Source organism: Gopherus evgoodei, chromosome 2 (assembly GCF_007399415.2).
Source record: "Gopherus evgoodei ecotype Sinaloan lineage chromosome 2, rGopEvg1_v1.p, whole genome shotgun sequence".
NCBI classification, from domain to species: domain Eukaryota; kingdom Metazoa; phylum Chordata; order Testudines; family Testudinidae; genus Gopherus; species Gopherus evgoodei.
Window position 1 is genome coordinate 137,539,167 of NC_044323.1, and position 14,865 is coordinate 137,554,031.

Genomic DNA, 14,865 nt, shown 5'->3' on the forward strand with positions numbered 1-14,865 from the left:
AATGACCTGGAAAAGGGGGTAAACACTGAGGTGGCAAAATTTGCAGATGATACAAAATTACTTAGAATAGTTACATCCAAAACAGACTGCAAAGACTTACAAAGGAATCTCACAAAACTGGGTGACTGGGCAACAAAATGTGGATAAATGCAATGTAATGCACATTGGAAAACATAATCCCAACTATACATACAAAATGATGGGGACTAAATTAGCTGCTACCACTCAAGAAAGAGATCTTGGAGTCATTGTGGATAGTTCTCTGAAAACATCTGCTCAGTGTGCAGTGTTAGGAGCCATTAGGAAAGGGACAGATAACACAGAAAATGTCATAATGCCACTATATAAATCCATTGAACACTCACACCTTGAATACTGCACGTAGTTCTGGTTTCCCCATCTCAAAAAAAGTTATATTGGAATTGGAAAAGTTACAGAGAAGGGCAACAAAAAAGTGATTAAGGGTGTGGAACAGCTCCCATATGAGGAGAGATTAAAAAAACCCTTGGGATTTTTCCGCTTGGAAAAGAGATGACTAAGAGGCGATATGACAGAGGTCTATAAAATCATGACTGATGTGGAGAAAATGAATAAAAGACGGTTACTCACCCTTGTAACTGTTGTTCTTCGAGATGTGTTGCTCATATCCATTCCAGGTAGGTGTGCACGCCGTGCGTGCACGTTTGTCGGAAGACTTTTTACCCTAGCAACTCCGGTGGGCCAGCAGGTCGCCCCCTAGAGTGGCGCCAGCATGGCACCTGATATATACCCCTGCCGGCCCGCCCGCTCCTCAGTTCCTTCTTGCTGGCTGCTCCGACAGTGGGGAAGGGGGGGCGGGTGTGGAATGGATATGAGCAACACATCTCGAAGAACAACAGTTACAAAGGTGAGTAACCGTCTTTTCTTCTTCGAGTGATTGCTCATATCCATTCCAATTAGATGAATCCCAAGCCTTACCTAGGCAGTGGGGTCAGAGTGAGAAGTCATGGCGTGTAGCACTGTGGAGCCGAAGGCCGCGTCATCTCTGGACTGCTGGACCAGGGCATAATGGGAAGCAAAGGTATGAACGGAGGACCAGGTTGCTGCCCTACAGATCTCCTGGATAGGCACGTGGGTGAGGAAAGCTGTCAATGACGCTTGAGCCATGGTAGAGTGCGCAGTCACGTGACCCAGAGGAGTACGAGCCAAGTCATAACAGGCTCGGATACAGGATGTTACCCACAAGGAGATTCTTTGAGAGGAAACAGGTAACCCCTTGGGCCGTTCCACTACCGCCACAAAGAGTTGGGGGGATTTGCGGAACGGCTTGGTTCTCTCTATATAAAACGCAAACACTCGACGGATGTCCAGTGAGTGAAGCTGCTGCTCCCTGCGGGATGAGTGGGGTTTTGGGTAAAAGACGGAGAAAGATGTCCTGGTTGACATGAAAGGCTGAGACCACCTTGGGGAGAAAGGCTGGGTGCGGTCTCAGCTGGACCTTGTCCCTGTGGAACATCGTATAGGGGGGATCTACAGTGAGAGCCCGGAGCTCCGACACCCTTCTGGCTGAGGTGATGGCCACCAGGAAGGCAGTCTTCCAGGAGAGATAGAGCAGGGAGCAAGTCGCTAATGGCTCAAATGGAGGGGACATGAGCTGGGTCAGAACTAGGTTCAGGTCCCAGGTAGGGGTAGGGCGTCGAACCTGGGGGTAGAGACGCTCCAAGCCTTTAAGGAATCTCGTCACCATAGGGTGAGAGAACACCGAGCGGCCATCCTCCCCTGGGTGAAAGGTGGAGATGGCCGCCAGGTGAACCCGAAGAGATGATATCGCCAGGCCCTGCTCCTTAAGGGACCAGATGTAGTCTAAGATAATGGCAATGGAGACCTCAGTGGGAAGGAAACTGCGTTCCGCACACCAGCAGGTGAAGCGCTTCCATTTTGCTGAATAAGTCGCTCTAGTGGAAGGCTTCCTGCTGCCCAAGAGCAGCTGCCGCACTGGAGTACAGCAACGGAGTTCGGACCAGGTCAGCCACTCAGGAGCCACGCCGTGAGGTGCAGTGATTTGCAGGTCTGGGTGACGTAGCCTGCCATGGTCCTGGGTGATCAGGTCCAGGTGAAGAGGCAGGGGGACAGGGTCGGCTAGAGACAGGTCCAGCAACATGGAGTACTAATGTTGCCTGGGCCACGCTGGAGCTATCATGATCAAGCGGGCCCTGTCCCTGCGCACCTTCAGAAGGACCTTGTGGACTAGTGGGAACGGAGGGAATGCGTAGAACAGATGCGTCGTCCAGGGGATAAGGAAGGCATCTGCTACCAAACCGGGTTCCTGGCCTTGAAAGGAGCAGAACATCTGGCATTTCCTGTTCCCTCGGGACGTGAAGAGGTCCATCCGGGGACATCCCCACCTCTGGAAGAGCGAAAGGGCGACGTCTGGGCGAAGGGACCACTCGTGGGAAAGGAAGGATCTGCTCAGATGATCCGCCAGCGTGTTCCGAACCCCGGGAAGGAAGGATGCGATGAGGTGAATGGAGCGGGCTATGCAGAAGTCCCAGAGCCTCACGGTCTCCTGACACAGGGCAGAAGACCTCGTGCCACCCTGCTTGTTGATATAATACATGGTCGTTGTGTTGTCGGTGAATACCGAGACACAGCGACCTTGAAGTTGATGATGGAATGTTTGGCAAGCAAGGCGGACTGCCCTCAGTTCCCGTACGTTGATGTGGAGGGCTAGTTCGTGAGGTGACCACCGACCTTGTGTCCGTAGGGTTCTGAGATGGGCCCCCCAACCTAGATCTGAGGCATCTGTTGTCAGGGACACCGAAGGCTGGGGCAGATGGAATGGCAGCCCCGCACACACCACGGACTGGTCCAGCCACTACCGCAGGGAACCTAATATGTCCTGGGGAACGGTAACAACCGCATCCAGAAGGTGCTGGGCCGGACGGTACTGACTGATGAGCCAGAACTGGAGGGGCCTCATGCGAAGCCGCGCATACTGCGTGACAAACGTGCAAGCCGCCATGTGGCCCAATAGAGTTAGGCACGTGCGTATGGAGGTCAAAGGTGCTGTCTGCAGTCGTTGTATAATGGCCGTCAAGGTCTGGAACCTTGATAGAGGAAGAACAGCTCTGGCCAGAGTAGAGTCCAGAAGGGCTCCGATAAACTCTATCCTCTGACTTTCTATATTGAGGATGAGACCCAAGTTCTCGAAGAGACTGCTGACCATGCGGACATGGCTGAGGACTTGTGCCTCTGATGGGCCCCGAATCAGCCAGTTGTCGAGTACGGAAATACATGTACGCGGCTGCGACGGAGGTGGGCGACGACTACAGCCATACATTTGGTGAACACCCTCGGGGCCGTGGAAAGGCCGAATGGGAGGACCGCGAATTGATAGTGGCAGCGGTTGATCACGAACCGAAGGAACCGTCTGTGCGGCGGGAAGATGGCTATATGAAAGTATGCATCTTGCATGTCGAGGGCGATGTACCAGTCTCCAGGATCCAAGGATGGGATAATGGTCCCCAAGGATACCATACGGAACTTCAACTTCACGACATATCTGTTGAGTTCACGCAGGTCGAGGACAGGCCTGAGGCCTCCCTTGGCTTTGGGGATCAGAAAGTAACGGGAATAAAACCCCTTGCCCCACTCGGCTTCTGGAACCTCCTCTACGGCTCCTTTGTTGAGGAGCATCCGCACCTCCTGAAGGAGGAGTTGCTCGTGAGAGGGGTCCCTGAAGAGGGACGAAGGAGGGGGGGCGGGAGTGAGGGCGCGAAACAAACTGCAGATGGTATCCAGCTTGTAATGTGCGTAAGACCCAACGGTCAGATGTCAGTCAGGACCACGCCGGGAGGAAAAACGAAAGACAGTTGGAGAAGGGAGGGGACGGATCCGGGAGGGAAACTGGTGCAGCGCCCTCGGGTGCACCTTCAAAATGAAGGCTTCGGGCCAGAGGGAGCCTTGGAGGAGCTCTGGTTTTGCCCCTCTTGGTTGCCCGATTGTCTACGCCGACCGTTCCTACTTCGACGTCTGGCGAAGTGCTGCCTCTGGCGGGGTTGAGGGTAGGACCGGCGTTGCTGTTGAGGCCGGAAGGGACTGCGCTGGGTGATTGGCATATGCATCCCCAAGGAGCGCATAATGACCCTATTGTCTTTAAGGCTTTGCAGCCCGGGGTCAGTCTTGTCCGAAAACAGGCCCAGGCCTTCAAACAGGAGATCCTGTATGGTGTACTGGAGTTCCGGAGGAAGGCCAGAGACCTGTAGCCAGGAAATTCGGCGCATGGTAATGCCAGAAGCTAGAGTCCTGGCAGCCGAATCTGCGGCGTCGAGAGATGCTTGCAGGGAAGTTCGTGCTACTTTCTTGCCCTTGTCAAGGATCGACGCGAATTCCTGACGTGCATCTTGTGGAAGCAACTCCTTAAATTTGTCCGCTGCCGCCCAGGTGTTGTAAGTGTAGCGGCTAAGGAGAGCTTGTTGATTGGACACCCGAAGTTGGAGAGCGCCCGCAGAATAGACCTTTCGGCCAAGCAGGTCCATGCGCCTCACTTCTTTAGACTTCGGTGCCGGGGCCTGCTGGCCGTGACGCTCCCTCTCGTTCGCAGATTGTACGACGAGGGAGCATGGGGGCGGGTGAACATAGAGATCCTCGTACCCTTTCGAGGGCACCATGTATTTGCGTTCCACGCCGCGTGTCACGGGGGGAACTGATGCCGGCGACTGCCAGACGGTAGTGGCATTGGCCTGAATGGTCCGGATAAAGGGAAGGGCGACACGAGTGCGAGCATCTGCAGATAATATGCTCACCACTGGATCCTCAATTTCTGAGACCTCCTTGGCCTGTAAATTCATGTTTTGCGCCACGCGCCAGAGGAGGTCCTGATGCGCCCTGAGGTTGAGCGGAGGAGGGCTGGTGGATGTTGTTCCAGCCAATGCCTCATCCGGGGAGGATGATGAGGAGACACCCGGCAGGAACGGATCTGCAGGAGGCTCCGCCTGGAGCAATGTTTCCGGCTCTGGAGGGAGATCAGGATCCCGATGGTGAGACAATCCCTCCTCTGCAGGGGAGGGGGAGGACGAGACAATGTGGCCTCCGGAGCCCTGTGCTCTGATGTTGTTGGATGCGGGGGAACCTGCTGCGGCCCTTGGGCTTGATGATATGCCCAGGGGGTCCAGAAGCCCCACTGCTGTGGTCCATGCTCCTGAGGAGGGGGATCCTGGAAGAGAGCGGTAGGCCTGTCAGCGTCCATAGCGTATGCGCTGTCTGTTTGAGAGGAGACAGACGACTGTCGGGACGGCCAGCGTGGAGCCGAACGGGACTGATATGGGTCCCTTGGTCTAGACGGCGGAGACCTCCTCAGTGCCGGGAACCGGTGCTGGGAGTCATATCGGTGCCGGGATCGAGACCGGGACCTACCACCAGCACGGTGCCGGGAGGTCGACCAGGATGTCGAATGCCGACGATGGGAGCGGCTTCTGGAATCTCGGTGCCGGTAGCGGTGGCTTGAGCCAGAGCGGTGCCGGGAGTATCGGGACCGCCGTGAAGAGGACCAGCGCCGCGAGTATGACCAGTACCGCCGCAGAGAGCGGTGCCGGGACTGCGAGCGGCGTCCCGATCGAGATCGTCCACGGTGCTGGGATCTTGATGGGGATCGGTGCCGGCTCAGTGAAACCGGAGATGGAGCTTGCATGGCCGCAGGCTTGCCTTTTGATTGCAGGACCTGCACTGGAGGCACCGGGGGTTGAGGTAGTGTAGGCTCAGTCAATGCAATCAGGTCCTGAGCCGAAGCAAATGTCTCCGGCATCGAGGGGACCATTAGCTCGACCCCAGATCTTATGGGGGAGCTGTGAGGGACTGGAGTCGACGGATTCCTTGGCATCGGTGCCGCGGCAGTAGATGGTGCCGGACGCTCCATCTGCGTCTGCTTGGCTGGAGTGGCAGACGTCAAAGGCCTTGCTTCGGGGCCCGATGCCGCGGAGGGCCGGTGCCGAGGCGTTTTCCTGGTGCCGGAGCGGAGCCGGCACTCGGCGTCGAGGCTGGAGGGTTAAGCGCTGCTTCCATTAAGAGGGTCTTTAAGCGCTGATCTCTCTCCTTTTTTGTTCTTGGCTTAAATGCCTTACAAATGCGGCACTTTTCAGAGATATGCGATTCCCCAAGGCACTTCAAACAGGCGTCGTGGGGATCGCTCGTTGGCATCGGCTTCTTGCAGGCTGAGCACTGTTTGAACCCTGGCGAACTGGGCATGAGCCCGGCGCCAGGCGCGGGGGAGGGCTAGAGCCCAAGCCCGCTAACTATATACAACAAGTACTACAACTAACAACTAATATTATAAACTCTAACTACATACAACTATTAGAACAACGAGACAATGGAGAGCTAGGGACATGGAGGACAGCTATGCCGTGCTCCACAGTTCCAACGACCAACACGGCGGTAAGAAGGAACTGAGGAGCGGGCGGGCCGGCACGGGTATATATCAGGCGCCATGCCGGCGCCACTCTAGGGGGCGACCTGCCAGCCCACCGGAGTTGCTAGGGTAAAAATCTTCCGACAAACGTGCACGCACAGCGCGCACACCTAACTGGAATGGATATGAGCAATCACTCGAAGAAGAAGGAAGAGTTATTTATTCCTTCACATAACACAAGAGCTAGGGGGCACCCAATGAAATTAATAGGCAGCAGGTTTAAAACAAACAAAAGGATGTACTTCTTCACACAACACAGTCAACCTGTGGAACTCATTGTCGGGGAATTTTCTTAAGGCCACAAGTATAATGGGGTTCAAAACAGAACTAGATAAGCTCATTGAGGATAGGTCCATCATCACTGGCTATTAGCCAAGATGATCCGGGATATAACTCTGTGCTCTGGGTGTTCCTAGCCTCTGATTGCCAGAGGCTGGCAGTGGACGACAGGAAATGAATCACTCAGTGGTTGCCTGTTCTGTTCATTCCCTCTGGGGCACCTGACTTTGGCCACTGTTGGAAGATAGGATACTAGACAGACCACTGGTCTGACCCAGTATGATCATTCTTATGTACGTTTAAACACCCACCTCAGAGTGTGTTGGGCCGTGTCCTTTGCTCTCACCTTGCAGTGTAAAAGTCCAACAAATGTTCCTTTAACTTGCTGTTTCCCTCTCCTTCCACTACACCTTACTCACAGTTACTGTCCTAGGTCCGTGAAGGCCCGGAATTCAGAGGTGTGTTCACGTGAGTTCACTTCCCGTCTCCGGGGAGTTGGCGAAAGCATCAAGCAGTGCCTCAGCTGCTGCAGCCATCTCAGCAACTGACTCACAGTTCCTGCCAGTCTCTCTCCTGGCCTCATTCACTCTGCCACCACTGGCCGCTGCCACCACCATTCATTCTGAGGCCATGTCTACATCTAAAATTTTGCAGCGCTGGTTGGTACAGCTGTATTAGTACAGCTGTATAGGGCCAGCGCTGCAGAGTGGCCACACTTACAGCAACCAGCGCTGCAAGTGGTGTTAGATGTGGCCACACTGCAGCGCTGTTGGGCGGCTTCAAGGGGGGTTCGGGGAACGCGAGAGCAAACCGGGAAAGGAGACCAGCTTCGCCGCGGTTTGCTCTCGCGTTCCCCGAACCACCCTGCAAACCGCAGGGAAGGAGACCTGCTTGCTCGGGGGTTCCGGGAACGCGAGAGCAAACCGGGGAAGGAGACCAGCTTCGCCGCAGTTTGCTCTCGCGTTCCCCGAACCACCCTGCAAACTGCAGGGAAGGAGACCTGCTTGTTCGGGGAACGCGAGAGCAAACCGCGGCGAAGCTGGTCTCCTTCCCCGGTTTGCTCTCTCGTTCCCCGAACCCCCGAGCAAGCAGGTCTCACAACTTAACCCAGCACTCAATGATTTCAGTAGATAATGGGGAACCTTCCTGCAGGCTGGGTAGTCTCTTTCACCACCATGCTGTCACTGTGCTCAGCACAGTGGTTATCAATGATTTCAGCTGTAGTGATCACTTAACAAAACAAAGATTCTCAATGAGTGTAATCAGCTCTGTCTTTAAACAGTGGACAGGATCTTTAGACAGAACCCACAACACCAAGTATAAACACCCATTTCCACCCTCTCTGTTTTTCAAATGGAATTTGGCATCCCTATTTGCTTCTTAGAGAGTGAGGTTAAGTTTAGGGTGAGCCATCAATCAGGGCAACTTAAATACAGTTCTGCTGCCCTTTACTCAATCAGGATAACATTCCATTACTCCTGCATTCAAATACTAGAGTGATTTGTAACCCAACACCAGCCCAAATTGATCATTTTGGCAGAGCAGTTCCCTCTGCTGTGTATATAGGCAGAATAGGTGTGCCTATGCAAATACAGTCTATTCCTGAAGTCTTTCCCTCCAGCTCATCACAATATGTCAGCAGAGAGCTCATTCAGACCCTGCTTGCATGGATAAAGTTCTAAAATTATCAGGCTGTAGCTGAGAGTTAAGATCATTTATTTAGTATGACCCTCCACACTATTAAACAGTGGTTCACATCAGATTAGGAGGGGAAAAAAAGTGGCATTAACTTAACTAAAGTTATACTTTTGGAATAACAAATGTACAATTTTATATAATGAAAGATAAAAACTACCATATTTATTAAATGGTTTTACAATTACAATAATAATAATTAATAATAATTCCATGTTTATAAAACAGTAATCATATTAGGTAAAGTGCTGCAAAATATTTTAGATAAACAGTTTAAGACATTCTGTAATTTTCCAGTTTCTGGTTATCTGCCTAGCTTGTATAGAGACCATTAATTGCTTTCATATTAAATAAATGGAGACCAAGGTATGTCTGTTCAACAGAGTGCTTAGTTAAATTGGTATTCGTTTGGAATAAGTGCAAAATGAACTAAAAGCAAGTAAAATCTGTATTTTTTCATATTTAGTAATGTCCTATTTATCTGTGCTCAAATAAACTAAGCTATCCCTCCTCATTGTAGATTCAATTTAAAAAAGAAACAAGCTCACTAAAGGATTAAAGGTATGCATTTATGACTATGTATGTGCCAAAAAGGCTTCTATCTCCAAGTTTAAGCTTTTTGAAAAGGTCCTTTATTCTGAATTTAACATATTCAAGAAACAGGAGTGACATAATTAAGGCCCCCAATCAGGGACAGCTTTAGGAAGTGCGGGGCCCAATTCGAACAGTTTCGACGGGGCCCCGGCAGGGAAGACAAAAAAAACATGTTAAAAAAACACGTGGGGCTTGTACTCACCGGGTGGTGCTCCGAGTCTTCAGCAGCATTTCGGCAGCGGGTCCTTCACTCGCTCCAGATCTTCGGCGGCACTGAAGGACCCGCCGAAGACCCAGAACAAGTGAAGGACCCACTGCTGAAGTGCTGCTGAAGACCCGGAGCGCCGCCAGGTGAGTAAAAATTTAAAAGGCGCCTCTTGCCAGGGAAGAGATTCTCACAGGGCGCGGGTCTCGATTCAGGGGAATTGGTGGAATTGGCCTAAAGCCGGCCCTGCCCCCAATTCAGCCATTCTTACTAGGGCAACAGGCCTAATTAAGTCAATAGGAATTTTATTGAGTAAGGAGGACTGAACTAGGAGGGTCCATATATACTCTTCTAACAAATGGAGAAATCCTTTAAAGATACAATCACTATCTAGCTCAATGTGTGTATATAATATTTTACAATACATTGTGTCTAAAAAAGTTTTCTATGAAGCAAATATACACTTTTACACTATTTAATTTACTCTCATACTCATATGACTTTGTTTTTGTAATTTTATTAATTTTTGAAGGTGGCAAGACTCTTGGTAAGAAAGAAGCCATGCGAATTATTGCAAGATTGTAAAATGATGTAATTGTTCAGTAGCTTATTTTGTTGCTGCTGCTGCTGCTGAGTGCAGCAAACTTAGGATCCCTAATACGAATTCCAACTGAACACACTGTGGACGGGATCTTTTAGAAGGACAGAAAATGTTTCTTCATGCTCAGCTATCCAACTAATGCAAAGGGAATGCATAACCAATATTTCTTAATTATTTCTGAACTAAGTACTTCTGACTTCTGCTGTCTTTTTTTGAGAAAGTTCTGCAGAAAATCATGGCATGCTCAATTACTTACTATTCAGAGCTCAAAGCCTCCTTTTTCAGCTCTCACAGATGCTCGTGGGTCAATCTGATATTAATAAAGTATGAAAGATATGCTATAATTTTATTGCTACTAATAATTTTTATTAAGTCCTATTCTTCCAATCCTGCAGTATTTGGGTCTTGAACAGTTAATGATTCTTTAACTACTATAAAAACAGAAGAACAAAATATTTTAAAAAGCCAAACACAGGTAATGAGCAGTTGTGCTCCCACATTTCAGTATGTTGTATGTTCAGGTTTGTTTTGCCTTGCTTCCTTATGGACAATTCAGGACTTATTCCACACTGGAACATGTAGTCAAATTGGTTTACTTTTCTATCTTGAAACCAGAAAATGGATCATTTACAAAAAGTCTGAGCAACTCCTCCTGCAACTGCTTTTCTTCCTTGATGTAATTTGCATTTCTGTAAGAGTGCCCCTGTATTATATAATTTTGTAACCACAAATATTCTTCAGAAAACAATAAAGTGCACACTGTTACAATGCCACCATCAACAGTAAGCTAGCATCATCCACTTACAATCTTGTTAAACACCCCCCCGTCCAGCCCTGCCCATCCAGTTTCTTCATATGTTGTACCCTGTTAATATTCTTGTTACTTGCACTAGCACACAAGGAAGCATACTAATGTCAAGATGTTCTGAAAGCTTCATCGGTGACTTGTAACTTACACTCTTCTGACTATGCAGATTGTCTTAAACATGCATTAAGGAAACAGTGTTCTTTATTCATCTGAGAAACTGAAATGGCTTTTACACTCACTAATTTTGTGACCACAGCCTGTGTGTGTGTCTGTTTACTAAACGGGAATGCACAAGCTGGGAAAAAGTCATAAAACAACTTCACAGCTAACACTGCTTAAAATATATGGCTGTGTTTTCTATATTTTTCAGAAACTTTTATTAAATGTCAAAATGATGTAATTTTAAAAACTACATTTTGTGGCCTCTATATCCAGTTTTCACTTCTTTCAGGATGGGTTAGATAATGAAGGCACAGGCTCACTTTTGTACCGATAAAGGACAGCAAACACAGTTAATATGCATTACTGACACATAAGCATAAGCAACAATAAAGCTAGTGTCAAAAGTCTTCCATAGCTTTCCTTTACCTAAAATCTTTTTGGCAATCTGTCTAGCTTTTAAATGCCTCAGAAAGAAAAACAAATGTAAAAGGGTGCTACTTCAAAACAAGGTTTTTTTCTAAATATATTCTATTATGGAAGAAAAGCTGACCTTGCTATTAGCTTGGTTTGTACTTTCTGACAGATCTAGATAACAACATTCACCTGTAAAATGCCAGCAAATAGGAGATCACAAAGATTAGTGATAACAGCTGACATGGTCCCTCAACCCTGCTAACAATTTACAGCTCACTAATAAAACTAGCTTTACTTCTTCCTGTTAATCTTTGTTTACCTTAAATGGGCATTGCCTTTCATCTTTGTTTAAAGGTGAACCAAAAATCTTGAAAAACAAAAACAAAACAGACTAAGTTACTTAAGATCCCAAGCCACTCTGAGTATGTGAGGAGTTAAAAATTACCAATAAATATTTTTATACAAGTTCCTCCTTCACTTGTATGCCAAGAAGTTTCTGAGTTTCTTCTCTAACATCTGGCCTCACTGAACACCAGATACAGCTTAAAGAATAACTCTCTAATGACTTCAGTTAGGAGTGATAGCAGCTGTCTCATTAAAAAAACAGAACCCTGACTGCAGGTATTGGCAGGTAAAAAGCCTCTCTCTGTTCACCTTGAATATTCTTGGTTTCCCTATTCCAAACTAAAATTAAAAAACAAAAACTACAAAAGCCTTGTTCAGTTTACATGATATCCATAATCTCAAGTGTAACATTGTTTTTGCCTTGCTTTTTATGGACATTGCTGCCCAGTACCAGACTCTAGCAGAGAATACAGCAGGCGGTCAATTTAGTAGCATGCCATTTCATAACTCTACAAGCCTAAAACATCAGAGATAACTTGGAAATGTATCAGCTTATCAAAAAATTAATTTGAAAGTTTACATATGCAACACCACTTTTGTTAATTTTGATGGCGTTGCACACATCCTTAAATTCAAGGTTTATGCAGAATATGGGCATCAAACGTGCCACACACAATAGGGATCTAGATATTTCACTATAATAGAGGCAGATGAGATTCTGCTAATCTCACTGCATCCTATTCATAATTTCTCTTCACTGTACATATCGTTAACTGCTTTGGATGCTTGAAAACTAAGTGTAAACAAACTGAAGGTGAAGAGCATTTGACTGAGGACTCCGAAATCTAGATTTGGCCCCAAAATCTAGATTTGGCAATTTAATTTTTTCTTAGATAACAACTGACTTCTAACATTTATCAGTGACCAAAGTGGCTAGATACTTCATTTCCATGCTACTACATTGAGGCATAACTATCAGAAACATTAACTATCAGGGTCAGATGATATGTATTCAATTAATTCACTCTGTGTAAGGGATATTACTACAACACATCTGAAGTAATAGTTAAAGCTTACAGCTGAGCATTTTCCTTTTTTTTTTGCATTTGATTTTTTTGTTTCACTTCTGCTACGTTACTAGCTCCAATTTCCAGGTTAATGACCTCCAAGCAGATTTGAAAGGAAGCCTGAAGATTTCTTTTTTTCCTGTGGCTTTTCTTCTTGGCCTTGTGTAAGCCCCAGTTCACTCTCAATCTGCTCAAGCTCTGATTGGTCAAGCAGTTCAAAATCATCAGCTTCTTCTGTGTCTGTCTCCTCACTCAAACTGGGGACTACCTGTGAGGGTGCTCGCTGTGTGGACTGCAACTGGTCTTTGATGGCGGCAGACACTGCAGCTGCAATAACATCACCAGCAATATCACTCACTAAGTTAAAGGTTTGGTCAGTGGTCAAAGGAAGGAAGAGACCTGTGGCAGACTGCCTCTCTTTCCTCTGTCTAGGAGAATGAGCCATCTTGGAAGGCATCTGTTCCTTTTTTCTCTTCTGCTGGATGGGAATGCCAATGCTTGAGTCATCATCATCATTTGTTCCTGCACCATTTTCTAGAGAGGGAAATTCTGCAAGATCTCTGGTAAAAGCTTCTTCATGCTCACTAGGTCGGTCAAAATCTAGTAAGTGATTAACAATTGAAAATACTGTTAGCAAACAAAGGAGAATGCAAGAACACAAATAATTATTAGTAAAGTTTATTCCTTACCACAATTTTGTGATTTAACAAGGAGAGCTTTCTGGCATCTTTCAGATTAGATGTTTCTCAAAGTATATACTCAGTATTTCAAAGCTGCAAACATTGTTGCTCAAAATCTGACTATATTACTTCAGTGAGAAAACATTAATAATTTAATGGGAGAATGTCAGGTTAAAAGTAAATATTAAAAGCTTCCTTAGATTATTAAAAATGTAAAAATTAATTTCTTTTTTACCACTTACACTGTTTACTTTTTACATTTCACTTGGCCTACAAAATAAAAACTGCCTGGTGAAACTCATCTTGCGGTCCTCATGCATGAGCACCATACTGATAGGGATTGGTTGTAAAATCTGCTCAGGAATGTCTGAATCCATTAACAAATCTCTTCATTAAGGTATGAAAAAAACATGAAAACATTTTTGTTAATATCAAAGTTGTATGTAAAACATCCCCCACAAATTTTGAACACAAAACCTTAGCAAAACTGACCAGTGTAGTTTCACTTTTAATGGTTAAAAGTAAATTGGATTTTAATAGATTTGTTTTTAATAATCCAAAGTGTTATTAGTAACATGCGGAATTTTTAAAAAAATTAAAATTTCACAGTGTGCCTTTACGACCTGATGCTAGAATATATATATATGAAAAAAACCTTTGTTCTAATGTGCACTGAGGATATAAAAAAAAATTACTCTGATTGAATGTATTGTGTTTCATAAGAACAAGTGATGAGGCATTTTGATAAAGGCTAACAGATTTTAAAGCCCTGAAGTTTAAATGAATCATAAATATGTAAATGTATATTTTTCCACCAAATACTGCTGCTTGATTACAACTTGTGATAGCTACTTTAAAAAAAGAAAATTAAATGACACTGGTTTGGCATTTATAACTATCCTGCAATACTTCCTACTTGCAATTTTAAGTAACCTCCAGATTAGAAAAATACACGACCTGCAGAATAGCAGAACCACTAACTGAATAGATTACATCAGGACTTCTGTAGTGACACCAGATACAGTATATACAATATCAATGACATTTACAATACTATGGTCTTTCTCTTGATCTAGCTAGGTGGAAGTTCTCCATAACTTATTCAGAGGGCCAGATCCTGAACTCCTTACTGTGCTTCTGCTCAGTCTTCACTGAGGCAAATTCCCATTGGGAGATTGGCTGAGTAAAAACAGAGTAAGGATCTCATGATCTGGCCTTGAAAAAGATGTCTTTGAGTATCTCCTTCTAGCATATGAGCCTCTCCATCCAATCCTGGCTCAATGATGCCTATCTCCCCCAAGATTCTATTATTTGGAGTCCATTAATGCTTTTCTTTAATTGGCTGCTGGAGTGGTTACCGAACATGTTAAGATATGCTCTTCCTCTTCAACTTCCTTTATATTAACATGGTACACACACACACACACACACACCATAGAGCAAGAGAATAAATCCTATTTTTCCACCCTGCCTGAGAACTCTGGTGTAGATTGCTGGTCTTGCTGGCTCTGAACGTGTTTAGTTTAGTCTTTGCTGCTGTTATTTAAGTTATACACTGATGTGCTGCATA

At 46.4% G+C, this 14,865-nt stretch overlaps 1 protein-coding gene across 4 annotated transcripts in view; it reads right to left on the bottom strand.

Annotated features, from left to right (window-relative positions):
• Window positions 1-9,398: 9,398 nt before the first annotated feature.
• The window catches only part of RETREG1 (reticulophagy regulator 1), a 105,796-nt gene continuing 100,329 nt past the window's right edge, over window positions 9,399-14,865 (bottom strand). For all 4 annotated transcript variants that reach the window (XM_030551740.1, XM_030551738.1, XM_030551739.1 and 1 more), the window contains one exon: window positions 9,399-13,215. In XM_030551740.1, the coding sequence (XP_030407600.1) occupies window positions 12,704-13,215 (512 nt within the window). In that variant the 3' untranslated portion in view covers window positions 9,399-12,703. The remainder of the gene's footprint in view (window positions 13,216-14,865) is intronic.